Source organism: Biomphalaria glabrata, chromosome 1 (genome assembly GCF_947242115.1).
Source record: "Biomphalaria glabrata chromosome 1, xgBioGlab47.1, whole genome shotgun sequence".
NCBI classification, from domain to species: Eukaryota; Metazoa; Mollusca; class Gastropoda; family Planorbidae; genus Biomphalaria; species Biomphalaria glabrata.
In genome coordinates, this window is record NC_074711.1 from 75,971,030 (window position 1) to 75,998,883 (window position 27,854).

Here is a 27,854-nt window from a genome sequence, read left to right on the forward strand (position 1 = left end):
ACCCCTAATTCTAGTCATGGCTTTAAATGTTTGGAACTCGCCCCTCATTAAACTCTTGACAGACGATTTCACTTCCTTTCAGACTAATATAAAGACTTACCTTAACAAAACATAAGCTTGCTTGATCAGAGGCGTAGTGAGGGGGGGGGACGAGGATATGATGCCCCAGGCGCCACCCACACGCAGCCTATATTTCTATGTGTTATTCCTGGAAAATGGGGGGGGGGGGGGGCGCCAATAAAGTAACTTGTCCCGGGTGCACGTTTTGCTCAGTACGCCTCTATTACTTGATTTACCTTAACAAAACATAAGGTTACTTGATTTACCTTAACAAAACATAAGGTTACTTGATTTACCTTAACAAAACATAAGGTTACTTGATTTACCTTAACAAAACATAAGGTTACTTGATTTACCTTAACAAAACATAAGGTTACTTGATTTACCTTAACAAAACATAAGTTCATTTCTTTCCTTGTTAATCTCCTCTTCATGTCAGTTACTTATTCAGACCACAGTTTCTGGCACTCTGTACATTCTGTTAGCGCCATTATTTATGTGTCCTGTATTTTAGCCAACACTTCCGCCTCATGGAGTAGCAATATGTGCAGGGAAGAGGCTAGTCTCATGTTCAGCACTTAATTGTCGATAGATTTACTACTTACCTATTAATATCGTGATTAAAAAAATGGGGTTATCACAAGGTCCTCGGGGCTCGCAAACACCTGCAGGGAACTTCTAGGAAAAAAAAAAAGAAGAGAGGAATAGAGAAAGGCCGTCGACAGATTGCGTCCTCCCCCGACGGTTCAACAGACTAAAGAATAGGTTAAGGTGCTAGAAGTGAAGAATAGCTAGTGAAACCTACTTTGAGAATTGAAAAGAAAAACAAAAGCCTAGAGGTGAAGGTTTTAAAACTCCGCATTGAGAGTTACTTTCTTGATATATCCTATGTCAACTTTAGGCTGTAATCCAGAGCTACATGTAGTGGCCATGGTATAAGGTATTAAAGCCGGAAGACTGCCATATTATACACTGCTTTGAGAGATGGGACCATCTTCTACAACATTATTATTATTATTATTATTACTATTATTATTATTAGGATATCATTGTTGTTTGTAACGCTGAGAAAGTTATCAGTGACTCTAAAGTTCCAGTTTGAAACATTGTTAATATTGTTGTTCATTTTAACAATAGCACCCAAAATAACAATATGGTTGATTTAATGATTTTATCTGTTCTTAAAATCGTGGTATCTTGTTTTACGTTTCAAATAGTAGGCCTACTTTTTGGAAAATATTTGAGAAACTCTGGAAGAAAGAAAAAAACAAGTTTGCATTGATTATCAAACAGATAACCAATGGATGGACCATTCGGGGGCCGCGTTTGAGTTTGTGTGAAAACACAAGCTGTCTTTGTAATCTTGTTTAATTACAATGTTGTTGTACAATCCTTACCATTGTAGCGATTTTGTCTCCGATGTCATGGTTCTACTTGCCTCACCGCTTCTTGAAGTCACAAAACATTTCTTGACGTCACGAGATAGCAAACCACCTCAGCCCTCTCCATAATAAAAAAACAAAAAAAAAAAAAACTTTCCTGGCCTGTCACTACCGCGCAATGATCCCTCGATCAATAGTCGTTCGGATGAAATTGACCAGCCTGGCTGACAGAAGGTCATGTTCTTCATCCTTCACGGACACTTTCACCTTGGCCATCAATTGATTTCACTTGCCATGACGTTAATAGAATAGTTTGCGGACGACTGAAGCCTGTACCTCTCGCTTCTAAACCGAGGCTCCTGAGTTCGAATCCCGGTAGTCCGCTCAGCTTTCACTACCTACTTGTTTACCTTTGACCACGGATACAGCTAAAATTAGCTCTCCCCACTCCCCAGTTAGGTAAACTCCAAGATTCTAGGCTCTATATCTTGACTTTGTTCAAACAAAATGTTCATATTGTTACGTATTTCTGAATCTTCTGGCTAGAAGTATTAGTAGGCACACAAATAAAAACACTGTAAAGAACTTGACGACTAAACTTTCAGTTTCATATAACTTTAATGACTATTAACTCTAACATTACTGTAACATGTAGCGTAGAAGACTGTACAATATCTGTCAGTTTACAGTTAGCTATACTTCGTTGCACTGCATCTCTTCACTTCGTTGCAATTCATCTCTTCTCAACTTTCCTCGAGCCGTATTCTACAGAACAGACCAACGACACACTTCCCAGTGTCGCTCCAGGTCTCCCAAAGCTGAACCAAGTCGTACTCCAGTCTACCACATCAGAGCCGCACACGTCTTACATCGACTGTATCGACTGTAACGGCTCAAGTCCACTGTAGTTCGCTGTATAGACTTTAACGACAGTAGTCCACTCCAGTTAACTCTACCCTAGTTAACTTGCATCGAGTCGTACACATTTCTCTTCCACAGAGCCGCACACGTCTTACATCGTCTGTATCGACTGTAACGGCTCACTCACGACTCCATACGACTGACTTTCACATTAACTCTCTGGCTTATAAAGAGTCCCTAATCGCTTGTCCAAAGTTGCACAAACACTCTGGAATAACATGTCAGGAAACGTCACATCCTGTCTTTATTTATACATGTAGATTCCAGAAAACACTCGCTGCAGTGTCATCAAGTCGGGGTCACACGTAGTGACCTTTATCTGTCACTGTTCATTAGTAACTGTCCCCCTACTTAGATCTGTTCGTCCCCTGGAACAACACGTGTGGACACGTCACATCCTGTCTTTGTTTGTACATGTAGATTCCAGGGAACACTAGCTGCTGTGTCATCTCGCCGGGGTCATACGTTGACCTCTACCTATCACTGTTCATTTGTAACACTGCCCCCTTCTTAGATCTGTTCGTCCCGAACAGATTCTACTTCATCACGATACTGATGAAATCGATCGACGATCAAGTAGGAAGCTTTGGTGGTTGCCCCCTTCTCAGAGATGTTCTTTCAATCTGGCCGTTGTCCATCTTCTTTCCATAGAAGAATGGGAGCCAAATCCTCATTTTTCAGCAGGTCCTCACAAATGTTTTCTTCAATCTTGGTATGGAAACATCGACCTTCAGATGACGACATTGGGCAGCATTCTAAAGAGTTCGTACTTCACTCGCTGAGTTTTACATTTTCAAGTATCTTTTTACAGAGCTTCTTCAGAGATGACCAAGTTCATCACAGTACAGCAATATTCACATGCTCTTCTTTTAAACAACAGCAACTGACTTGTTGGGTTGATCTTCTTGTACAGTTCTGTCACAGATGGTTACTCACTACAGTTCTGACATCTTAAACTACTTCTTTTCTGTCCTTCTTGCTTCTGACTTAATTAGCGTTCTTCTAAAACCTCTGTTATACTTCATCAACCTATTCTCACGAGGAATGTTCTTAGATTATTCATTAGTGGCTTCACACTTTCAACTGATTCGTAAGGCTTTCTTCTTTGGTTTATGGTCCCGGACAGAATCTTTCTAAAAACATGGCTCTGGAGTTTCATTAGTGCAGGTGGGGGTCTATCAGTGGGAGAAGTGGTGGGCTTGTTTTCTAACAACATGGTCTATGGAGTTTCATAAATGCAGGTGGGGGTCTATCAGTGGGAAAAGGGGTGGGTTTGAATCTTGATCTTGTTGGAGCCATCCACGTTGCACTCTGCATGTGTCGCTTTCTCCGCCTCCTCCTCAATTTGATATTTCTTTGGTTGCGTTGATGTCGTTGTCGTTGGCTTGCTTTCTTGTCGATCAATGCTGATGGCAGCTTCTTAGCACATGGGAAGGTATGGCATTTCATAGCTGTAGTCATCAAGACTGTTGATCTAACAAGTTGCTTCAGCATTATTCTTTGATGGGTGCTTTGCGAATGAGCTGCAAGTCCACTTGAAGGCAAGGTGTCAAACACGTCATCACCTTCATCCGAGTCTGGAGGACTCGACTGTGGGGCAGGTTGATAACATTCAACGTGCAAAGGTCCATCTACTTCAGCATCAGATTCTATTGTGTTTCCTTGACTTTCACCAGGGCTTCTCGCGCTGATCTTGACAGCTGGACATGCTTCTGTTAAGTCCAGACCTTGCTGGTGTATTTCTTGGCATTCACAGTCTTCTTGTAAAGCTACGTACGTACAGTTCTTGTCAAACGCATTGTTGTAGTAATCAAGTTTCGAGTTCCTCTCGTAGACACTGGCAGATCGAAGACAGAAGTCTTTAAGGCCCACAGCAACAGGCTTGGACGCAGACCCAACGTTGTCTTGTTCTGTCTGGCTGGTTGAGGTACTCATATCGGGTATATCTCTAGCAAAATCTTCGGTTGAACTATAGGTCTCTTCTCTTGTTTCTTCAACTGTCTCATTCAGCTTCTCGTTGAAACAATAACAGCTATCGTCTCTTTTCATCTCTTGTGGGCCACATTCATTTGGTTTGCTATCACAGTCAAAGACAGCACAACCATCACCAACATGCCTATCGTAATTGTCTGTATCGCCACATCCTTGGTTGGACAATTGTTCGCTGTTCATCAATGGTGTAGCTCTTTCATCAGTCGACTCAATCTGATACTGCTGGGTGTTCAGCAGCTCATTAATCATGATTCTCGTTTGATCTTTTATTTGTTCTTCTGTCTTGTTGGGCGTGGTAGCTATTTGTTCATTTTCATTCATGGCTTTGGTCAAATGATTAAATGAAGAAAATCGAGTGTTGATTTCTGATTCTATCTCCTTGATGCTCTCATTCACCGAGTTTATTTTGTATTGCAAAGTTCTCAGGAGCTCAGTCATATTAGGTTTGATTTCAAATTGGCAAGTGTCCGGATTCTCATCTTCCTCCAACAGGGCTTGTCTGAGACGTGCTGTTAGCGTTTCCTTATTTCCGTTTAGCTGTAGACCTCTTTCTCGAAGCTCTTGTCTAAGTTCTTTCATGTCAAGTTCAATAAGAAGTTTGATGGAACACATTCTAGCCAGAAACATCCCACTTCTGACACCAATTGTTACGTATTTCTGAATCTTCTGGCTAGAAGTATTAGTAGGCACACAAATAAAAACACTGTAAAGAACTTGACGACTAAACTTTCAGTTTCATATAACTTTAATGACTATTAACTCTAACATTACTGTAACATGTAGCGTAGAAGACTGTACAATATCTGTCAGTTTACAGTTAGCTATACTTCGTTGCACTGCATCTCTTCACTTCGTTGCAATTCATCTCTTCTCAACTTTCCTCGAGCCGTATTCTACAGAACAGACCAACGACACACTTCCCAGTGTCGCTCCAGGTCTCCCAAAGCTGAACCAAGTCGTACTCCAGTCTACCACATCAGAGCCGCACACGTCTTACATCGACTGTATCGACTGTAACGGCTCAAGTCCACTGTAGTTCGCTGTATAGACTTTAACGACAGTAGTCCACTCCAGTTAACTCTACCCTAGTTAACTTGCATCGAGTCGTACACATTTCTCTTCCACAGAGCCGCACACGTCTTACATCGTCTGTATCGACTGTAACGGCTCACTCACGACTCCATACGACTGACTTTCACATTAACTCTCTGGCTTATAAAGAGTCCCTAATCGCTTGTCCAAAGTTGCACAAACACTCTGGAATAACATGTCAGGAAACGTCACATCCTGTCTTTATTTATACATGTAGATTCCAGAAAACACTCGCTGCAGTGTCATCAAGTCGGGGTCACACGTAGTGACCTTTATCTGTCACTGTTCATTAGTAACTGTCCCCCTACTTAGATCTGTTCGTCCCCTGGAACAACACGTGTGGACACGTCACATCCTGTCTTTGTTTGTACATGTAGATTCCAGGGAACACTAGCTGCTGTGTCATCTCGCCGGGGTCATACGTTGACCTCTACCTATCACTGTTCATTTGTAACAATATGTTGGAATTTATTTGCAAACTCTTGCTCATTGCTTTTGTTTCTGCCATTTAATATTGTTTTAAAGCCGCTACAGGAATCACTGTTATCTTGGCTTGAACAATAGCCTACATTATCATGAACAAGAAACTCATTTATTAACGGTACTGTCCCCCGAAGAGAAGTATTGTATCCCAGTTCTCTTAATGTACTGTCCAGAAATAATACATTGATCAATTAACTCCACTGACGATTTTAGATGACCTCGTTGTTTTATCTCACCCCCCCCCCCCACCAGCTTTACATTTTTACCTGAATATTTGACTATTATTCTTATCATTCGCACATCATTTCCGGCCTACTTTATTGCCAGCATCCCAGGCACACATGATTAGGTCAAGGGGCGTGTAATTGAGCTGACAGCGACGTGAGATAATGTGAGCAATATGTCATAAGACCTTGATGACCTTGTCAGTACGAACACCTATTTTCTTTTTTTAAAATTTCTCTTCACATCCCCTCCCCCTATTCCCATTCCGATAGCCTTTAAAGAAAAAAAAAGATGAGCTGGTGACAGAGTTTTCTGTGAGAATAAAGGCAATACTAATCTATCTATCTATCTATCTATCTATCTATCTATCTATCTATCTATCTATCTATCTATCTATCTATCTATCTATCTATCTATCTATCTATCTATCTACCTGTCTGCCTGTCTATCTATCTATCTATCTATCTATCTATCTATCTATCTATCTGTCCATCCAACATCCATATCTCTCTCTCTATATATATATATATAGTAAAAAAAGGTAGTTAAGTTCCCTTTTTCAGACCTTGTGGTCTATAGGACAGATGATGTAAAGGTCATCTGAGGGCTTTGTGGGAAGGTTTGGACAATTTATAGAACTGTATCGTAAACCATTATTGCTAAATTCCTGTGACAGACTTGGCTAGCGATTAGGTTTACACTCTCATTCCTTTGGAACAAGTCGATTAGTGAACAAATAAATTACAGGAAAACACAAGATCACGTAAAGCAGCCGCGCCCACTTAATGGCATGTTCAACTGTTTTGATTGTGTTAATAAGTTGGATACACATTCTCTCTCTCTCTCTCTCTCTCTCTCTCTCTCTCTCTCTCTCTCTTTCTGTTTGTCTCTCTCTAACAACATGGTGGAGTCGTGCTTTAATACAATGGAAAAATAAACATGTTTTACATATAGATCTATATTTATCCTCGTTGGAAAAGCTATTTGTGCATCGGAGATATAGAAAAATAAAAAGAAAGGAGAAGGGTTCTGTATCATTAATGTATTGGAACTGAATCTCGTTGTCACGAAACAATGTGACTCTAGCTTAGAGTTGGTTGGGCTTAGCTAGTCCATTGATGGGGACCTCTGGTTGAGCTTAACTATTCCAGTGATGGGGATCTCTGGTTGGGTCTAACTAACCCAGAGATGGGGACCTCTGGTTGGGCTAAGCCCAGTGATGGCGACGTCTGGTTGGATCTAGCTAACCCAGTGATGGCGACCTCTGGTTGGGTCTAGCTACTGGTAGGGTCTAGCTAACCCAGTGATGGCGACCTCTGGTTGGGTCTAGCTAACCCAGTGATGGCGACCTCTGGTTGGGTCTAGCTAACCCAGTGATGGCGACCTCTGGTTGGGTCTAGATAACCCAGTGATGGCGACCTCTGGTTGGGTCTAGCTAACCCAGTGATGGCGACGTCTGGTTGGGTCTAGCTAACCCAGTGATGGCGACGTCTGGTTGGGTCTAGCTAACCCGGTGATGGCGACGTCTGGTTGGGTCTAGCTAACCCGGTGATGGCGACCTCTGGTTGGGTCTAGCTAACCCGGTGATGGCGACCTCTGGTTGGGTTTAGCTAACCCAGTGATGTGGACTTATGGTTGGGTCTAGCTAACCCAGTGATGGGGACTTCTGGTTGAGTCTAGCTAACCCAGTGATGGGGACCTCTGGTTGGGTCTAGCTAACCCAGTGATGTGGACTTATGGTTGGGTCTAGCTAACCCAGTGATGTGGACTTATGGTTGGGTCTAGCTAACCCAGTGATGGGGGCTTCTGGTTGGGTCTAGTTAACCCAGTGATGGGGACGTCTGGTTGGGTCCAGCTAATCCAGTGATGGTGACATCTGGTTGGGTCTAGCTAACCTAGTGATGGGGACCTCTGGTTGGGTCTAGCTAACTCAGTGATGGGGACCTCTGGTTGGGTCTGAGCTAACTCAGTGATGGGGACCTCTGGTTGGGTCTAGCTAACTCAATTATGGTGACATCTGATTGGGTCTAGCTAACTCAGTGATGGGGACCTCTCGTTGGGTCTGAGCTAACTCAGTGATGGGGACCTCTGGTTGGGTCTGAGCTAACTCAGTGATGGGGACCTCTGGTTGGGTCTAGCTAACTCAATTATGGTGACATCTGATTGGGTCTAGCTAACTCAGTGATGGGGACCTCTCGTTGGGTCTAGCTAAACCAGTGATGGGGACCTTTGATTGGGCTTACCTAGTTGAGAGGTGAAGGGGCCTCGGATTCTACAAGGAAACGTGCATAGTAGTAATTTTTCCTGTTGAGACTTACGTACTAAATGTCAGTGTGACATATAGATGTTCGAGTCACTGTGACACGTATTTATAGCAACAGTCAACCTACTCCCTGACAACAACAGGCCAGTACATCATTTGCTTTGTCCTTTAATCTTCAAGATGTTTGCTTAGGCTAAATAGTATAACAATATACACCTTTTATAACAAGAACCATGGGGCATGGTGGCTGAGTGGTAAGGCGCTTGGCTTCCGAACCAAAGAGTCTCAGGTTAGAATGTCGGTGACAACTGAGGCTTTGAATTTTATGCTTTTTAATACGTCCCTAAGTACAACCAACTCTAATTGGTACCTAACATTAATTCATTTGGGGAAAGGAAAAGGGATTGGTCGTTCTGCTGGCCACAGGGCGAATTTATCTATAGGAAATACAAGCACTATCATCTAATATCTGGAATTATAAAGGTGTCCCTAAAGGGCCCTATATCTCAAAGAACTTAGTGCCTTTTCAAGTCTAAATCTTGCACGGGCTGGCCAAAAGGACAGTCTCGTTAACCGTCGGTCATAGAATCAGATGTAGGCCTACGACATCTTTGTACTTCCAGTTAAACTTATACCCCCATTAAAAGACTGCTAGTTATTTCAAAGTTTAAGAACAAATAAGATGAATACCTAGTCGTTTGGTATGCGTACTGATGGTGTAGTTCAGTGATGGCCAAAATACGGCCCGCGGGCCAGATCCGGCCCGCCGAAATGTCGGCACAAAACGTATAAAATCCGCTACCCCCACCCCCTAAAGAAAAGGTTGAAAAATGTCTCTTTACCTACGTTAGGGTCCTCAATTTTTCTCCAATTGATTGGTACCATGACAACATTTGTGCGTTAATGAAATTGGACTCTTAATGTAGAATTCATCGAAACCTTTACTTTTTGGCAGAACATGATAATAAGCCAATATATTGAGTTGTCAATAAAGTCTGGCTGTTTAAAAAAAAAGAAACGTAATTATAAAACGAATTCGACGTCATTTGAATAAAAAAATTGTTAAACTACGTCTAGAGATTGGAAGATTAATGTGAATATTTACCAAAAAGAGTCAAGAATATGAGTCGTTGGTCGTTGGTAAAGCTAGCTACAATTTTTGCTCATATTTTTAGTAGAGAAATAAAGCCCTTTTCTGACGCATGAAAAAAAAAATGATAATAATATCTTCTTATCTTATATGATACAGACGTTACTTCAAAAAAGAAGATGATGACGTCCTACGTAATGAATGTAAATGCTAGATCCCCGGGTTTCTAATCAAATAGTTTCAGGTCAATTTTATTTCGTTTTTGTACCTTTCCTTTGTGTGGCCCGCGACACCAGTGTCGGAAATTTAAAAGGCCCGCAGGTCGATTTATGTTGGACATCACTGGTCTAGTTGGTCCTAGCTTCATACCATGCCTGCTCCCTCCCCGTCGTCCTGCTGGAGGTTTGGTCAAGGACGATATGTTTTTTTTTTTCAAATCTGAAGGAACATCCGAAACGTGTAAAGTACAACATTGTAGAAACTCTTTTATTGTTCTCTCCCTTCAACTATAAAGTAGAACCTTGCCAATGTATTATCTAGTGACACACAGATAAGTAGCCGCCTAGTGTTAACGACATTCAATGGACAACAAAGTAGCAATTATCTTAGCTGACATAAAAAAAAAAAAGCCGAACGGGAAAAGACTGGCTCCTGGAACGCACAGCCAGGTTGTACTTTCACAAGCCAAATACGCGAAATAGTCTCACCAAAATAGCCATAAGAATATCTGCTTTACGTCTACGACTCAAGGCTGTCAATGAATGATTCATTAACTAGAAGGTTGATTTGATTCGTATTAATGTGTCGAAAAACTTTTTAAACGAAAAGATAACAAAATAATTTTAACAATTAACATTTTCAAAACATTTTGAATAGAGTTCTTCTTATCTTAGTTCTATATTTAACACTCTCACAGCAACGTTTTCATACGGGTGAGTCCTGTTTATTGTCTAACAACCGAACCAAAAGTACACTTCGTATTCCATGTGTCTGTCTAAACCTGCGACGACCAAACGAGTTTATTTTAGCCGGCCCAGGATAGAGACATCCATTATTCAACCCACAGAACTAATTAGTCGAACTCCTGGTGTGTGTGTGCCGAGCTAGAATTGAGGCATTGTAGGAATGAGGCTTAGGATCGTGTGTTATCTAGTTCATGCCATTTTTTTAGGAACACATGAAACATTCAAATGATTTATCATAAGGTATCAACTCTAAGCTCAGGTTGTTTGTCTTCTGAAGGAATCGGCTTAAATCAGAATCGATACGTTTTTCTTGTATGATAATTACATACAATCATTATGCAGGAACTCTTTCAATATCGTTTCTGAGAAAATGGAACTTCCTTTTAAAATAGACCTACGTTCAAGTTCCTCCCCCCCCCCCCCCATTTCTTCTTATCTGTTCCGCAACTCACCCTCTCCTTTAAAACACATTGAAAGAAATATAATTTTAAAATCTTAGACTTGATTCTTCAAATCAGTCTATAAATAACATTCGCTGATCTAGGTCAATGTCAAAGGAGGAATTAAACATCTTAATGTTGCTATTCATTTCTTTTCAATCAAAACAAACTGAACCAAACAATATTCATAAACTGTACTATTTTTTAAACCATCCCTTGATAGCAGTTTATTCAAATTACATATAGCAGTGTTCCTATAACTTAAATAAATAATCTTCTTTTGACACTGTTTCGTAAGTGTAAAAGATATATCTTCGCTGTAGTGTATATTTTATAAATCACATTTTTGTTAACATTGTAATTGAAAGAGAAAGCTTTTTAAAGCAGATAACATTTAGTAGAAACACAATGTAGTTGAACTGATACGAGCATAAAAAGTGATGCGGCTTAGAGTTTCATAAAATAGGGAAGCTATCTTTGTTATGTCCTTGATAAACCTTAGGCGAGATTGTTTAAGGGGAATAATTCAGTTTAAGGGTTTATAAGTAACATATCACAGGTTATTTACCCTTTACTTTCCTTTGAAATAACAAGTCGTTTAGAAATTCTAGCTCTTTTAATGACTCAATTTATCAGTTTGAAGCACTAAGAGAATAAGTTAAAGACAATTGTTAAAAATAAAACTGGTGAGTTGTTATGACTTTGTATTGTGGGATGTGTCCAACCGTTTCTCAAAACTCTTTAACAACATTGCAGTATTATGGTAAGGGTACTTCTACTGCTAGTGGTACTAGATTGATATACAATAAATAACATAATCTATAACATTCTACAAAAAAGGATAAGGTGTCAGCATTTGAGTAGCGGAGTGATAATTGTTGAGTTGACAAGAACATAATAGTTATTACTGGACTATGATATAATGTATACAGAAGAAAGACTTGTGGATTTTCTAAAGCAATAGTCTTATCCGTTTTATTACTTTCTATCTAGTTAGAGCACATATAGGCCTACTAATCTACTTATTACTTTCTATCTAGTTAGAGCAAATAGACTAATCTACTTATTACATTCTATCTAGTTAGAGCACATAGACTAATCTACATTTCATAATATTAAGGGGCTTGATGGCTAAGTGGTAAAGCGCTTGGATTCCGATCCGAGAGGCTAAGGGTTCGAATCTCGTCAAAGACTGGTTTGTAGTACACATATGTTTGGTGTAGTGTTGATAGTTTAAAACTTTTCTTTGTTCTGTATATGAATATCTTTCTATGCTATCATTGACTATCGTTATACGTTTAAAACTTCGATTACAAAAAAAGTATCCTACATAAATATCCCTTTACACATGGTGCAGTTAAAACAAAACGAAAAAGGCTTTAATATCCCACAGTACGTTGAAATGTTTCGAACAAAAAAACTCAGTCTTTTAAAAACTATCCTTGCCTATGTAGTACAGGCTTGATAAGCAAGTTCATCCTCCCAGCGTTAATCTAGTCGCCGATTATTTTAAATCTTAACATATTAACTTCCCCTGAAGCTGGTTACCTCCCTTATTATTTATTTTGAAAATCAGCATTTTAATGTGAGCTGTGAGTTTTACTTAGATGACTAGTACTAGCATGGTGTGTTAGAAATTGTTAGGGTTCATTCCCTGAAGAGCGACAATAGGTGCGCCCAAAAATTCCTTTCAAGGGAACCTCCTCGGGACTTAGCTAAATCGATCATATGTTGACCATACCTATTGGTCCCTCTCTCGACCTTGCTGATACGGTTCAAAGCAATGCTATGGAATAAGTTAGCGAGTAAAGTTACAGGAGATGTCATCTAAGTGGCCCATTCATAAAGTTTCCAAGAGGTTGAAACCTGACGCATAAGCATTGCAATACAGCGGGTTTTGAAATCACATAGGGACATAGACGAATCTTCCAGCACCCGGTCTTTAAGGCGCAATGAATCCCTCTTCAAGTCACTAGAAGTTTCATGGGGTTTAATATCTACGAAACTCGAGTGGACTAGACATGACACTGAATGAGTTTATATATTTCTATTGTTCCTTCTTTTTTAAATTGCAGATTTCCTATGTTCCCTTTTTTTCAGTAGCATGTTGTCTAATTCAAGGCCACTCTTCTATTTTCAGTAAACCGATGAGTGGGGCGGTGAAGCCAAGGGCGCCCGCCCCGAACTCCACTCCACCGGCCTTGTCAAAGGATGGCGAGGTCAACGGGGGCGTGGTGCAGAACGGGAAGACGCCGCCGCTCCAGCAGAGCTCCTCGGAAGTCAGCTTTGACGACCAGGGCTCTGACCGTGTGGATGGAAACGTCACTCTGGATGTGATCTTACCCAACGGCCAAAGAACGGATATAATTGTCGATTATAGGTAAGCAAGAATGGTCAAAGTTCTTTTTTTCCAATTAAAAAGAAAACCCAATAAGAACGACCTTCTTTTCGCGCGAAGCATCACGAGATTCTCTTGAAAAAGGCGTTTTATTACGTCTTGTTCTAAATGTTTCGAGACGTCTTTCTCGAGTCTTTTTTTTTTTTTTTTGACTTTTTTGCATGAATAAAAACAGTCTCCTTACATTATGTCTTGCTTATCACGAAGAAAATATTACGGCGATTACAAACGTACATCTGTTAGATGTGTCACAAACATTTAACTCTTCAATATCAACCAGTCCCTCTTCTTGATATGACATTATTGGCTCAAGAAAAACTGGTCGCCCCCACCTCCGTTACATACTTACTTACTTAGACTTAGGTCCTCCCGCGCCGTTTGGCGCATTGGGCGGCAAGCTGTCTCCATAATGATCTGTCACTGGCAATGTCTGAAGCCTCCTCCCATCTGGTGTCCACTGTTCTGAGGTCCTCCATGAAGGTGTGTCGCCAGGTAATACGAGGACGTCCCTGTTTGCGCTTTCCTCGTTTTGGCTTCCATGTTATCGCAACTCTTGGTGTAACCTCAAATCAGTGGAAATCAATACTGACCATTGGGAAAACATAGCTCTAGACCGCACTAGATGGAGAGAGACAGTGACCAAGAACGCTATGGATAGCGAAAGAACATGGGCCTAAGCCCTGGAAGAAAAACGGACAATGCGAAAAACGGCCAGTTCCTCTACCACCAAAGCAAAAGCCACCTTAACCTGCGATATTTGTGGACGGGAGTGTCTCTCCAAAATAGGTCTTCACAGCCACAAGAGGAAGTGTGCGAGATGAACCATAGTCGTCCTACGACTGAAGGAGGCCAATGATGATGATGATGAATAGGATGATTGGGACTGTACTCTTTTCATTAGAAGGAAAAATAAGTGCACTTTATATGCCAGGAGAATTCATTGGTGAAGATATTTCATCTCATCTGTCCTTTGACTTTCGTCGTAGGGATGCTGTGACGTAGGGATGCTGTGACGTAGGGGTGCTGTGACGTAGGGGTGCTGTGACGTAGGGGTGCTGTGACAGTTCGCGTAACCCTCCACTTTTCCCGGTCAGCTGTTGTTCTTAGCAGGGTATCAAGAGAAAGCCCGGTCCATTATTTTATGTTGTTCAGCCAGCTTCCTTCACTATACCTTAAAGGATAAATTTTGGACAGTGAGTCATGTCTTACAATATGAGCGAACAAGCTCAGCTTTCGTCTCTTCACAGTATTGAGGAGTTCCTCCTTTTGCCAGCCAGAGTGTTGACTTGTACAAGTACAAACTTTTCTTGGTATATGATACCAGCATTTCTTATCTTGGTACATGATACAAGCATTTCTTTTCTTGGCATATGATACCAGCATTTCTTTTCTTGGCATATGATACCAGCATTTCTTTTCTTGGCATATGATACCAGCATTTCTTTTCTTGGCATATGATACCAGCATTTCTTTTCTTGGCATATGATACCAGCATTTTTTTCTGTAGCATTTACTCAAAGGCTTGAATTGTTCTTTCGAAGTTCTGTCAGCCTCGGCTTTCAGTGTCCAACTGTCACGACCATATAGGAGTAGAGAGACCACAGTTTTAATTTAAATGGGAAGCTGATGTGACTCTTCCAGATTTTCCACTGTTTGCTTCTGGCAGTATGAAGATCAGAATCCGCCTCCCTCCGGGAACCCTTTAAGGCATTTCCTAGCTATCTAAGGGCTGCCTGAACGTAAATATCGTTAAAAAAAAAGGGGGGGGGGCTCGAAATGTTAAGAAAAACTGGTGTAGAGATTACGCTAATCGTTTTAGTTGGGCACCTGATCCAATATAATTTCATTGAAGCATTTAAAGAAATAAGAAGTCGACTGGTAGAAACTGTTTGACAGGAGATGGCAAAAGTAGAAGGTGAAGGTCGGAAGCGCACTACATCAAGCGTAGATCCACTGTATATTGAGAGTGTTGTGAGGAAAAAAAACATTCACCAAAACAAGTTTGATATCGGTGACATCTTGAGAAAGGGGGGGGGGGTGTTGAGCACAGATAATGGAAGAGAACTAGAAACAAACTAAACAACAACAACAACAAATTCTATTCGACATACCAGGTACCATTAACGTTCAATAAACAAATATGGAGTGTGAGGTTCATTTTCTATCATTCGGTCTTCTTCCTGACTTCATTTACTTTAGAAAAATTCAATTTCATGTCATTATTGTTTGAATACATAAAGCATTAACACATTTTGATTTAATACATTTCTGTGTTGTTTTTACCACATGGATTATAGTATAAAATGCATCACAGTTAGTTGTCTAATTTACTTTTTTTGACATTTATAAGCTTTGCTTGGTTTCAGGTATTTTTTATATTTCGACTCATGCCCTCCAAGGAATATACTTAGTATTATATTTTTCTATACTGGGTTTATGTATCTTGTCTTTTGTTTGTTTCTCAAAGGTTCATGCAAATATTTGAAATTAATAAACGTCATTTTCAGGTCTTTTCGCATTCTAAATATTTACTTAGCCACAATCTATTTGAATACCCCCCTCCCTTTCGCATACACTTTGATCTTTTTGTTGCTTTTTAACGATTCTCAAACTATTGACTAATATGCTTTTACATCATACAGGATCTGTCTACCCAAACCCGGCGTTGATATAGTAATGTTTTACATTTATCTTCATGCAAAAGAAATAATCTTTTTACCAGAAAAATCTTTGCTTTTTTTAGAAATATAAATCTAAATAAATCTTTGAATCATTGATAGAGTTTTCAATACGTTAACGTACTTCGAAATATATAAATAAAAATTAACATCTAAAGGGAGGTAATGTATGTAAATTCTAAATCAATACAAAGGGAAACAAATCATTAAATGGTTGGCAAACATCGTCTACCATACCAAATGTCTATTTGTCTTAAAAGCATAAAATATAGAACCATATTTAGAACACACACGCACATTTTTAGGGCTATGTTTTTCTCCTGACATTTCCTTTCTGATTCAATACTCTGATCCACGCCTACTTTCTGTCCTCCGAAGATAGCCCCACATTTATAATACGCTTACTGGCAGGGGCAATCTTGGGCCGATTTGACCGATCGCTCTAAATTGGGCCCCGCGTCTGGCAGAGACCCCGCTATTTGCGTTTAGCATATCACTCTCAGTCATGGTTCTTGTCGCAGGCTTTTAGAGATATAGGACCAAAAGGGTTAACATATTTAGTGTATCTTACGATTGACGTAACTTTAATGAAGCCACTGGTCGCTATTGCCTTTGAGCTGCTTCCTATGCATGTTGTATAATAAATGTTGATATACTGATCTAATTAATAGTAATAGTTGTTAATCCATTAAACAGGGCCCCGCAATTGGTAAGGCCGGCCCTGCTTACTGGTATTGGGCAGCTAAACATTAGGACAGATAGGTCAAGCTAAGTGCTTAGTCTAAAACCACGTCACGTTGTCTGCTTAAAGTCTCCACCCTAATGAATCTGAAATCCGTGTTGCTGAAAAAACCAACAAATCAATAACTCCATTGTGATGATCATTTCATTTCCAATTGTGTTCCATGTTAATAAATAATGTCCGATGCTTCTGTGGTCATGGTGCAGACATTGATTGCTCATCTCCCGCGATGTCCAATTTACTGCCCGTGGGCCACATGCGTGATGCGTCCCGTGAATTCTTTCCATCATCTGGAAACTTCTTCTACCTACAATGGAAGAATTTAGCTGGTTAGAAACGGAAAAGGAAGAAAAATGATTGAATCGACTGTCAGGAGGGAGGCTGCAGGTGGAGAGTGAATGTGGTATTGCTTTGTTCATATTTTTAGTATGAAAGAGTTATACCCCTTTGTTCATATCCAAAGGTTTGAATGTGAACGGTAGACATGTGATGCTTTAGAGAAGTTTAGAGTGTCAGTTTCTCTTTTTAGGATAAAGAGAAATTAGTAGTTAGTTTTTTTTTACCTGGACTGGTGTTGTGTATTAAATTTTCACGAGAGTTGATGTCATTGTGTAATTTATTGGATATTAAAGTTCTTATTATTTCATGAATTTATTAATAAGAAATAATTGTGATCGAGTACCCTCTAACTAGCCAAGCAGAAAGGAACCTGACATCGACCCATGATATTGGAGACTTATCTAGCCCCTGTTTGAAAAAAAAAAGGTCAAGGATGACTGCTTTAGCTTGTACTACATTTTCTTCTTTTTAATGGCTTTAACATTCCCCATGAAAAGTCTGTTTCATAAGAATGTCTGTGTCCCATACATGTAATAGGGGATGGGCATGGGAGGCTGGACACAAACCTTTTTTTTTAATGATATAACCGATCTTCACTAGGATCAAGTTTTGAACTTGAGATCATTAGTTTGTGAGACAGTATTGTTACAAATGAACAGTGATAGGTAGAGGTCAACGTATGACCCCGGCGAGATGACACAGCAGCGAGTGTCCTCTGGAATCTACATGTACAAACAAAGACAGGATGTGACGTGCCCTCACGTGTTGTTCCAGGGGACGAACAGATCTAAGTAGGGGGACAGTTACTAATGAACAGTGACAGATAGAGGTCACTACGTGTGACCCCAACTTGATGACACTGCAGCCGATGTTTTCTGGAATCTACATGTATAAACAAAGACAGGATGTGACGTTTCCTCACGTGTTATTTCAGAGGATACTAGCCGTGTTTGTGTAACTTTGGACAAGCGATTAGGGACTCTATATAAGCCAGAGAGTTAATGTTAAAGTCAGTCGTATGGAGTCGTGAGTGAGCCGTTACAGTCGATACAGACTATGTAAGACGTGTGCGGCTCTGTGGAAGAGAAATGTGTACGACTCGATGCAAGTTAACTAGGGTAGAGTTAACTGGAGTGGACTACTGTCGTTAAAGTCTATACAGCGTACTACAGTGGACTTGAGCCGTTACAGTCGATACAGTCGATGTAAGACGTGTGCGGCTCTGATTCGGTAGACTTGAGTACGACTTGGTTCAGCTTTGGGAGACCTGGAGCGACACTGGGAAGTGTGTCGTTGGTCTGTTCTGTGGAATACGGCTCGAGGAAAGTTGAGAAGAGATGAATTGCAACGAAGTGAAGAGATGAATTGCAACGAAGTGAAGAGATGAATTGCAACGAAGTATAGCTAACTGTAAACTGACAGATATTGTACATTCTTCTACGCTACATGTTACAGTGACGAATTGTTAGAGTTAATAGTCATTAAAGTTATATGAAACTGAAAGTTTAGTCGTCAAGTTCTTTACAGTGTTTTTATTTGTGTGCCTACTAATACTTCTAGCCAGAAGATTCAGAAATACGTAACAATTGGTGTCAGAAGTGGGATCTTTCTGGCTAGAATGTGCTCCATCAAACTTCTTAATGAACTTGACATGAAAGAACTTAGACAAGAGCTTCGAGAAAGAGGTCTACAGCTTAACGGAAATAAGGAAACGCTAACAGCACGTCTCAGACTAGCCCTGTTGGAGGAAGATGAGAATCCAGACACTTGCCAATTTGAAATCAAACCTAATACGATGGAGCTCTTGAAAACTTTGCAATACAAAATGAACTCGGTGAAAGAGAGCATTAAGGAGATAGAATCAGAAATCAACACCAGATTTTCTTTATTTAACCAGTTGATCAAAGCCATGAATGAAAATGAACAAATAGCTACCACGCCCAACAAGACAGAAGAACAAATAAAAGATCAAACGAGAATCATGATGAACGAGCTACTGAACACTCAGCAGTATCAGATTGAGTCGACTGATGAAAGAACTACACCATTGATGAACAGCGAACAATTGTCCAACCAAGGATGTGGCGATACAGACAATTACGATAGGGATGCTGGTGATGGCTGTGCTGTCTGTGACTGTGATAGTAAACCAAACGAATGTGGCTCACAAGAAATGAAAAGAGACGGTAGCTGTTACTATTTCAACGAAAAGCAGAATGAGACCGCTGAAGAAACAATAGAAGAGACCTATAGTTTGACCGAAGCTTTAGCTATAGATAAGCATGATATGAGTACCTCAACCAGCCAAACAGATCAAGACAACGTTGGGTCTGCGTCCAAGCCTAATGCTGTGGGCCTTAAAGACTTCTGTCTTTTATCTGCCAGTGTCTACGAGAGGAACTCGAAGCTTGATTATTGCACCCATGCGTTTGACAAGAACTGTACGTACCATACTATGCAAGAAGACTGTGAATGCCAAGAAATACACCAACAAGCTCTAGACTTAACAGAAGATTGTACAGCTATCAAGGTAGGCGTGAGAAGCCCTGGTGATAGTCAAGGAATTACAATAGAAACTGATGCTGAAGTTGATGGACCTTTGCACGTTGAATGTTATCAACCTGCCCCACAGTCGAGTCCTCCAGACTCGGATGAAGGTGATGACGTGTTTGACAACTTGCCTTCAAGTGGACTTGCAGCTCATTCGCAAAGCACCCATCGAAGAATAATGCTGAAGCAACTTGTTAGATCAACAGTTTTGATGACTACAGCTATGAAATGCAATGCCTTCCTATGTGCTAAGTGGCTGCCATCAGCATTGATTGACAAGAAAGTAAGACAACGACAACGACATCAACGCAACCAAAGAAATATCAAATGGAGGAGGCGGAGAAAGCGACACATGCAGAGTGCAACGTGGATGGCCCCAACAAGATCAAGATTCAAACCCACCCCTTCTCCCACTGATAGACCCCCACCTGCACTGATGAAACTCCATAGCCCATGTTGCTAGAAAACAAGCCCACCACTTCTCCCACTGATAGACCCCCACCTTTCACTAACGAAACTCCATAGCAAATGTTGTTAGAAAGATTCTATCCGGAACCATCAGACCAAAGAAGAAAGCCTTACGAATCAGTTGAAAGTGTGAAGCCACTAAAGAATAATCTAAGAACATTCCTCATTAGAATAGGTTTGATGAAGTATAACAGAGGTTTTAGAAGAACGATAATCAAGTCAGAAGCAAGAAGGACAGAACTAGTTTAAGATGCCAGAACTGTGAAGTGAGTAACCATCTGAGATATAACTGTACAAATAAAACTGTGCGAGAAGATCAACCCAACAGGCATCGTACAAACCCAAAGTCAGTTGCTGTTGTAAGAAGAACATGTGAATATTGCTGTACTGTAATGAACCTGGTCATCTCTGAAGAAGTTCTGGAAAAAGCCCTAACCCATCTGTAAAAAGATGCTTCAAAATGTAAAACTCAGCCAGTGAAGCGCGAACTCGTTAGAATGCTGATGAATTTTCTCGACAAGAGTGCCCAATGTCGTCATCTGAAGGTCGATGTTTCCATACCAAGATTGATGAAAACATTTGTGAGGAACTGCTGAAAAATGAGGATTTGGCTCCCATTCTTCTATGGAAAGAAGATGGACAACTTCCAGATTGAAAGAACATCTCTGAGAAGGGGGCAACCACCAAAGCTTCCTTCTTGATCGTCGATCGATTTCATCAGTATCGTGGTGAAGTAGAATCTGTTCGGGACGAACAGATCTAAGAAGGGGGCAGTGTTACAAATGAACAGTGATAGGTAGAGGTCAACGTATGACCCCGGCGAGATGACACAGCAGCGAGTGTCCTCTGGAATCTACATGTACAAACAAAGACAGGATGTGACGTGCCCTCACGTGTTGTTCCAGGGGACGAACAGATCTAAGTAGGGGGACAGTTACTAATGAACAGTGACAGATAGAGGTCACTACGTGTGACCCCAACTTGATGACACTGCAGCCGATGTTTTCTGGAATCTACATGTATAAACAAAGACAGGATGTGACGTTTCCTCACGTGTTATTTCAGAGGATACTAGCCGTGTTTGTGTAACTTTGGACAAGCGATTAGGGACTCTATATAAGCCAGAGAGTTAATGTTAAAGTCAGTCGTATGGAGTCGTGAGTGAGCCGTTACAGTCGATACAGACTATGTAAGACGTGTGCGGCTCTGTGGAAGAGAAATGTGTACGACTCGATGCAAGTTAACTAGGGTAGAGTTAACTGGAGTGGACTACTGTCGTTAAAGTCTATACAGCTTACTACAGTGGACTTGAGCCGTTACAGTCGATACAGTCGATGTAAGACGTGTGCGGCTCTGATTCGGTAGACTTGAGTACGACTTGGTTCAGCTTTGGGAGACCTGGAGCGACACTGGGAAGTGTGTCGTTGGTCTGTTCTGTGGAATACGGCTCGAGGAAAGTTGAGAAGAGATGAATTGCAACGAAGTGAAGAGATGAATTGCAACGAAGTGAAGAGATGAATTGCAACGAAGTATAGCTAACTGTAAACTGACAGATATTGTACATTCTTCTACGCTACATGTTACAGTGACGAATTGTTAGAGTTAATAGTCATTAAAGTTATATGAAACTGAAAGTTTAGTCGTCAAGTTCTTTACAGTGTTTTTATTTGTGTGCCTACTAATACTTCTAGCCAGAAGATTCAGAAATACGTAACAGTATTCTATCATAACGTCACACGTTTTCTATAACTTTCTAAAGATAAAAAACAAAAATGTAAGTGCTAATAGGTCAGAAAACAAGAAAACTTCGCACTACATTGCAGTAAACGCTTTAAACTTCACAGTACATTACAGTGTATGCGTTAAACTCCACAGTACATTACAGTGCATGCGTTAAACTCCACATATATTGCAGTGTATGCGTTAAACTCCTCAGTACATTGCAGTGCATGTTTTAAACACCACAGTACATTACAGTGTATGCGTTAAACTTCACAGTACATTGCAGTGCATGCGTTAAACTCCACAGTACATTCCAGTGCATGCGTTTGGCACGTCCTTAATTCAGTCCAAGACTCGGGAAAGTTCACATTGACCAGCAAAGAAAGAACTGGGCCTCTAGTCCACTAACATACCAGGTCAAGTCCTTTCGACATTATGTGTATGCTTTTATGTCTCCTCACTCTCTCTCTCTCTCTCTCTCTCTCTCTCTCTCATGATGTAAAGGATTACATTAGTGTAGTTATATAAAGAAACACACAATCAATGCAAAGACTGTAAGAATATAGCAACAGTTCAGACAACAACAGCATCAGAAACTAACAGAAACAATGTGTCGTCAACAACACTCAAACTAAAACATAAACAACACATTTGAAACGTCATCATTCTTTGTTAGCTTGATTGTTTTAATTGCTTACAATTCTGGTGATCTCACAGCTTGATTGTTTTAATTGCTTACAATAGGCCTACTGGTCATCTCACAGACCTCCGTCTAAGCTGCTTGATCTAGATCTGGAAAATTGTCACACTAATTATTGTGATATATATTTAAAAAAACATTAATCTAGCTGACCAAGTCACCATGTTTAGGTAAGGGACCTGGGCAACTTTTGATTTTTTTTAAAGAGGCTGTCAAAGTTTGTTAAAGAATGCTTGGTGTTGTATTTATTGTAGTAATGGTTTGTAGTACACAAATGTTTGGTGTTGTATTTATTGTAGTAATGGTTTGTAGTACACATATGTTTGGTGTTGTATTTATTGTAGTAATGGTTTGTAGTACACATATGTTTGGTGTTGTATTTATTGTAGTACACATATGTTTGGTGTTGTATTTTGTGTAGTAATGGTTTGTAGTACACATATGTTTGGTGTTGTATTTATTGTAGTAATGGTTTGTAGTACACATATGTTTGGTGTTGTATTTATTGTAGTAATGGTTTGTAGTACACATATGTTTGGTGTTGTATTTATTGTAGTAATGGTTTGTAGTACACATATGTTTGGTGTTGTATTTATTGTAGTAATGGTTTGTAGTACACAAATGTTTGGTGTTGTATTTATTGTAGTAATGGTTTGTAGTACACATATGTTTGGTGTTGTATTTATTGTAGTAATGGTTTGTAGTACACATATGTTTGGTGTTGTATTTATTGTAGTACACATATGTTTGGTGTTGTATTTTGTGTAGTAATGGTTTGTAGTACACATATGTTTGGTGTTGTATTTATTGTAGTAATGGTTTGTAGTACACATATGTTTGGTGTTGTATTTATTGTAGTAATGGTTTGTAGTACACATATGTTTGGTGTTGTATTTATTGTAGTAATGGTTTGTAGTACACATATGTTTGGTGTTGTATTTATTGTAGTAATGGTTTGTAGTACACATATGTTTGGTGTTGTATTTATTGTAGTAATGGTTTGTAGCACACATATGTTTGGTGTTGTATTTATTGTAGTAATGGTTTGTAGTACACATATGTTTGGTGTTGTATTTATTGTAGTACACATTTGTTTGGTGTTGTATTTTGTGTAGTAATGGTTTGTAGTACACATATGTTTGGTGTTGTATTTATTGTAGTAATGGTTTGTAGTACACATATGTTTGGTGTTGTATTTATTGTAGTAATGGTTTGTAGTACACATATGTTTGGTGTTGTATTTATTGTAGTAATGGTTTGTAGTACACATATGTTTGGTGTTGTATTTATTGTAGTAATGGTTTGTAGTACACATATGTTTGGTGTTGTATTTATTGTAGTAATGGTTTGTAGCACACCTATGTTTGGTGTTGTATTTATTGTAGTAATGGTTTGTAGTACACATATGTTTGGTGTTGTATTTATTGTAGTAATGGTTTGTAGTACACATATGTTTGGTGTTGTATTTATTGTAGTAATGGTTTGTAGTACACATATGTTTGGTGTAGGTGTAACGGGACTTGGTCCGCGTTCCCACCGAGATTTAAACAAAGCTAATTATGCGTGTTCTCAGATAGAGCTGGCACGCACGAACAGTTCGAGGTGAAAAGTTGACAGAAGAAAATATTTGCCTGTCAACATTCGAGTGTTTTGTTTGTCAATATTCCACAATCCTCCCGGTTCACAAGTTCAACCTTGGGCCATCCTCTCCGCCTCTGATCTCTCGTGAAATTGTAATTTTACAACTTTATTTTGTTTTGCGTAATTTTATGTTGGTTAATTTTATCTTTAGCATGGTTGATGTTAAACTGGGCCTTGTGTTGACGTTACCTTTTGTATCTCTACCTTTTGTATCTTTGACTACCATTTGTATCTTTGACTACCTTTTGTATCTTTGACTACATTTTGTATCTTTGACTACCATTTGTATCTTTGACTACCTTTTGTATCTTTGACTACCTTTTGTATTTCTATCTAGCTTTTGTATCTCTGGCATTATTTACATTGTCTGCTCAGATATTCAATGTTCATCACAGTCTTGAAAAAATAAAAATACTAAAGCAAAACCTAGCTTATCCAAGGGAAGAACTGCCTCCACATTTACAGCCATATCTCTCAATACTGTAATATTTATTTCCGCTTTAAAAAAAAGCAAACAAAATCAATTAATTACTACTATTATTTGAACAAAATATTTTTGTTTCTATTGATTCGTGTTTTGTAAAGAAAAAAGAATAATAGTGAAAGTTTCAACTTGATCCGAGAATTAGAAGTGGGAGACATTACGTGATCGACGTGTGTACAGATAGAAGTGATATAAGCTTTGCAAAAACAAAATGGCAGTGAAATATGACGAGCGGCCAATCCATTTTTTGTTTAAAGTGGACATCGACTCTGATGATGTCCGTTGTAAGCTCAGAATTGTTGACGTGCCATCTGCTATACGGGCTGCGTTGTCCGGTCCTGTTGACCAAATGTCTAGCTGTGACGAACTGACCCCACATGGATGAAAACCAGGATGGAGAGTAGCCCCTTCACGTGACCTCGACGACCTTAATGGTATTAACCACCGTCTGAAGCCTCCACCACTTTCTAACATAAGTTTTCGTTTCTGAAAGTGGACCGTTAGATTAAGTACAGAGAGAAAAAAAGATATTTTCTTACGCTTTGGTTTAAAATATTAAAAACTAATTGCGGAATATTTCTGATATGGATATTTAGGATAAATACAAATTTCGATTTTTCTAGATGTTATAAATGTATATGTGTTTGATTCCTCCTTTAAATTATATGTATGAACTAAAGTGTTGTTTAATGGTGCCGTTCAAAGGTTTATCTTGAAGTTAGGGTTCAAGACTTTAATTGCTTAAAGGACAAGAGAGAGAACTCTATTTTATGACGGATGATGGTAACAACATTCATTACCACGGATGTTTTTCTTGGTCTTTGTGATAGCGTTGTTGTGTAAACAGTTAAAGAACCGCTAATACACTTTTCTGCGACGGAACTAGTTAGCAAATCTTGTAAGGGACCATTCCATTGTCCAGTGTTGCCTACGTAGTGTACACTGCAACCAGAGTTTAGTGTTGAGCAAGAATTATATCTAGATACTGCTACGTGTATTTCTTATTTGGTTTGTATTTACATAAGGAACATGTATCTTTGATATGCTTTGACGAGGTACCGGTTTCGGGAATCCAATCTTGTACAAGAATCGCAATCATCGTGTGCCGTGGTGTAATCGCGTGCCTTCGTTGGCTGAGAACTCTCCAAAGAAAATGTTTAACAATTGTTGACAAAGATTAGCCCTTCTACTTGAAATTTCACCCGCAGTAAAATTCAAGCACACCGCCTACCCTCCCGTCACTGCTGGCTTATGAACTCTGAAAAAAACTCATCACTTATCTTTATGGTACGAACTTAATGGCTGTATAAATAAGAAGCAAATAGATTTGTATAAACTGTATTTTTTTTGTAAGGATTGAAATATTTTCTTAAGGATATTGTTACAAATATGTAAACATCTTTTGTTAAAAAAGACGCGTTTAGATATTCTTCAAGCGACCAAATGGAATGGGTTGCCTGCGCCAGCCAGGAAAACCAGTGACTTGGCAGAATTTAAGTTATTGGTTAACATGAATGACTAGATGCCTGACGCGTAGGACGTAATCATCTTCTTTTTTGAAGTGACGTCTGTATTATATACGATAAGATAAGTGTTCCATAATTCTTCCACCCTTAGCATATGCTCGGATTTTTACAAGCTTATATCAACTCTGTCTGTCTGGTATAAATTTTGAACACGTTATTTCTCCCACTTTCCATTCTCGGATCAAGTTGAAACTTTGCACAATTATCCATTGCTCGTAACAAAACAGAAATAATTCCAAAAATTTACCATTTACTTGAAGTAATTCATGATATTAATTAATTAATATTGTTTCATATCAAAAAGGGAAATAATCTCATAGTATTGAGATATATGACGGTTAATGTGGCGTTCTTCCCATCAGATTTCCTTTTTTTTTCTTTCTTGGAAGTTTTTTTTTTTTTTTATTGCTTGTTACTTTTCATTAAAATGAAATTCATAACAAATAGAGTTTGAATCTAATCTCTAGATCTATATGATGCTGTTGTTTTAGAAGGAGAAACTTTAAGGATATTCGGTGACTGCCAGTCTGTCAATGAAAGACGCCAAGCGAATTGTAAATTATCATTACAAAAGGGTTTTGTGCGTGTACGCGCTGGTGTTTCTATGTCATGTTAAGTACTGACCCTAAGAACAAGTTCTATTTTAGTTATCGATCTAGTCAACACTGGGAAGGGGAGATAAGTCTACCGCAGTTTGAATAAACACTCTTAGTTTCGAGATTATCTCCTTTCCGGCGCGCTTCAGGCCCAAGCACGGGCTATAATTAGATTCTGTTCGTTAGAAATAGCATTCACGTGAATCTGTATTTAAATTCTCTCGGAACATCACTTAGCGACACATCAAGTCTCCACTTCTTAAACAGAAGCTTGCCACATTTTGTTCGCTCTCTCCTCCTCTTCTTCCTCCCTTGTGTTTTCCTACCTGTCGCCGAGAAAACGGACTGGTTGGGTCAGTAGCTACCCCGCATACCCCCCCCCCCCCTTTTTTTTTCAATTATTTTTGTCGCCACCCGATTCTGTGCCACCAGTCATCCGTTTGGTTCTACACACGGTCGTGTTTTATTTTTTATTTTGGTCCTGCACCGCTAGTACTGTGTGTGCGTGTGTTTGTGTGCGCGCCGGTGTAGGCTGATATTGTTCCTAACCTATATACCAGCTATAGGCACCTAACCATCCCACCACTACGAATGGAATGCTGTGCCATTCATTAATGGGACACACTTTTAATCGCTTGACGGCTCGCTCTACTGGACTGTTATGGAGGTAAACATGGCGCCCAAACATCATTCAGTTGGAGTTTACGACCTATTCGTCTAGTCTGTCTGGATTATTTAAAATGTTTCATTTCAAGAAAAAGAAGAAACACGTGTTCTCAATAGTGTCGTCTGCCAAGCCTGACCAGGTAAGGCGTGCATTAATTAGAGGCATTCTCGTGACAATTAGCAGACTGACCTACATATTTTCGCTCAATACTAGACACATCTTAAGTCGAAGAATCCATAGAATCTGTGTCCATAATGAAAACATCTCTATTGCAGATAAATAAATTCATCTGAAACTAATTTATTTAGAAAAAGACAGGCTATTAAACATTATATCGTATCATTTATAGGCCTATTAATTATATTCATTTGGGTTTTCTAATAATAGTACAATGGCTCGCACAATGCCAACAAATGTCTGTGTTGTGAAA

The 27,854-nt window shown here is 39.5% G+C and overlaps 1 protein-coding gene across 6 annotated transcripts in view; it reads left to right on the plus strand.

Annotated features, from left to right (window-relative positions):
* LOC106073067 (serine-rich adhesin for platelets-like) overlaps nt 1-27,854 on the plus strand; it is a 93,665-nt gene that overhangs the window by 40,491 nt on the left and 25,320 nt on the right. For 4 of the 6 annotated variants that reach the window (XM_056015035.1, XM_056015029.1, XM_056015053.1 and 1 more), the window contains exon 2: nt 13,054-13,293. In XM_056015035.1, coding sequence (XP_055871010.1) covers nt 13,054-13,293 — 240 coding nt within the window. Of the gene's footprint in view, nt 1-13,053; nt 13,294-27,251; nt 27,564-27,854 lie in introns of those variants that run through there. The other 2 variants (XM_056015072.1, XM_056015063.1) reach the window with 2 other exon arrangements.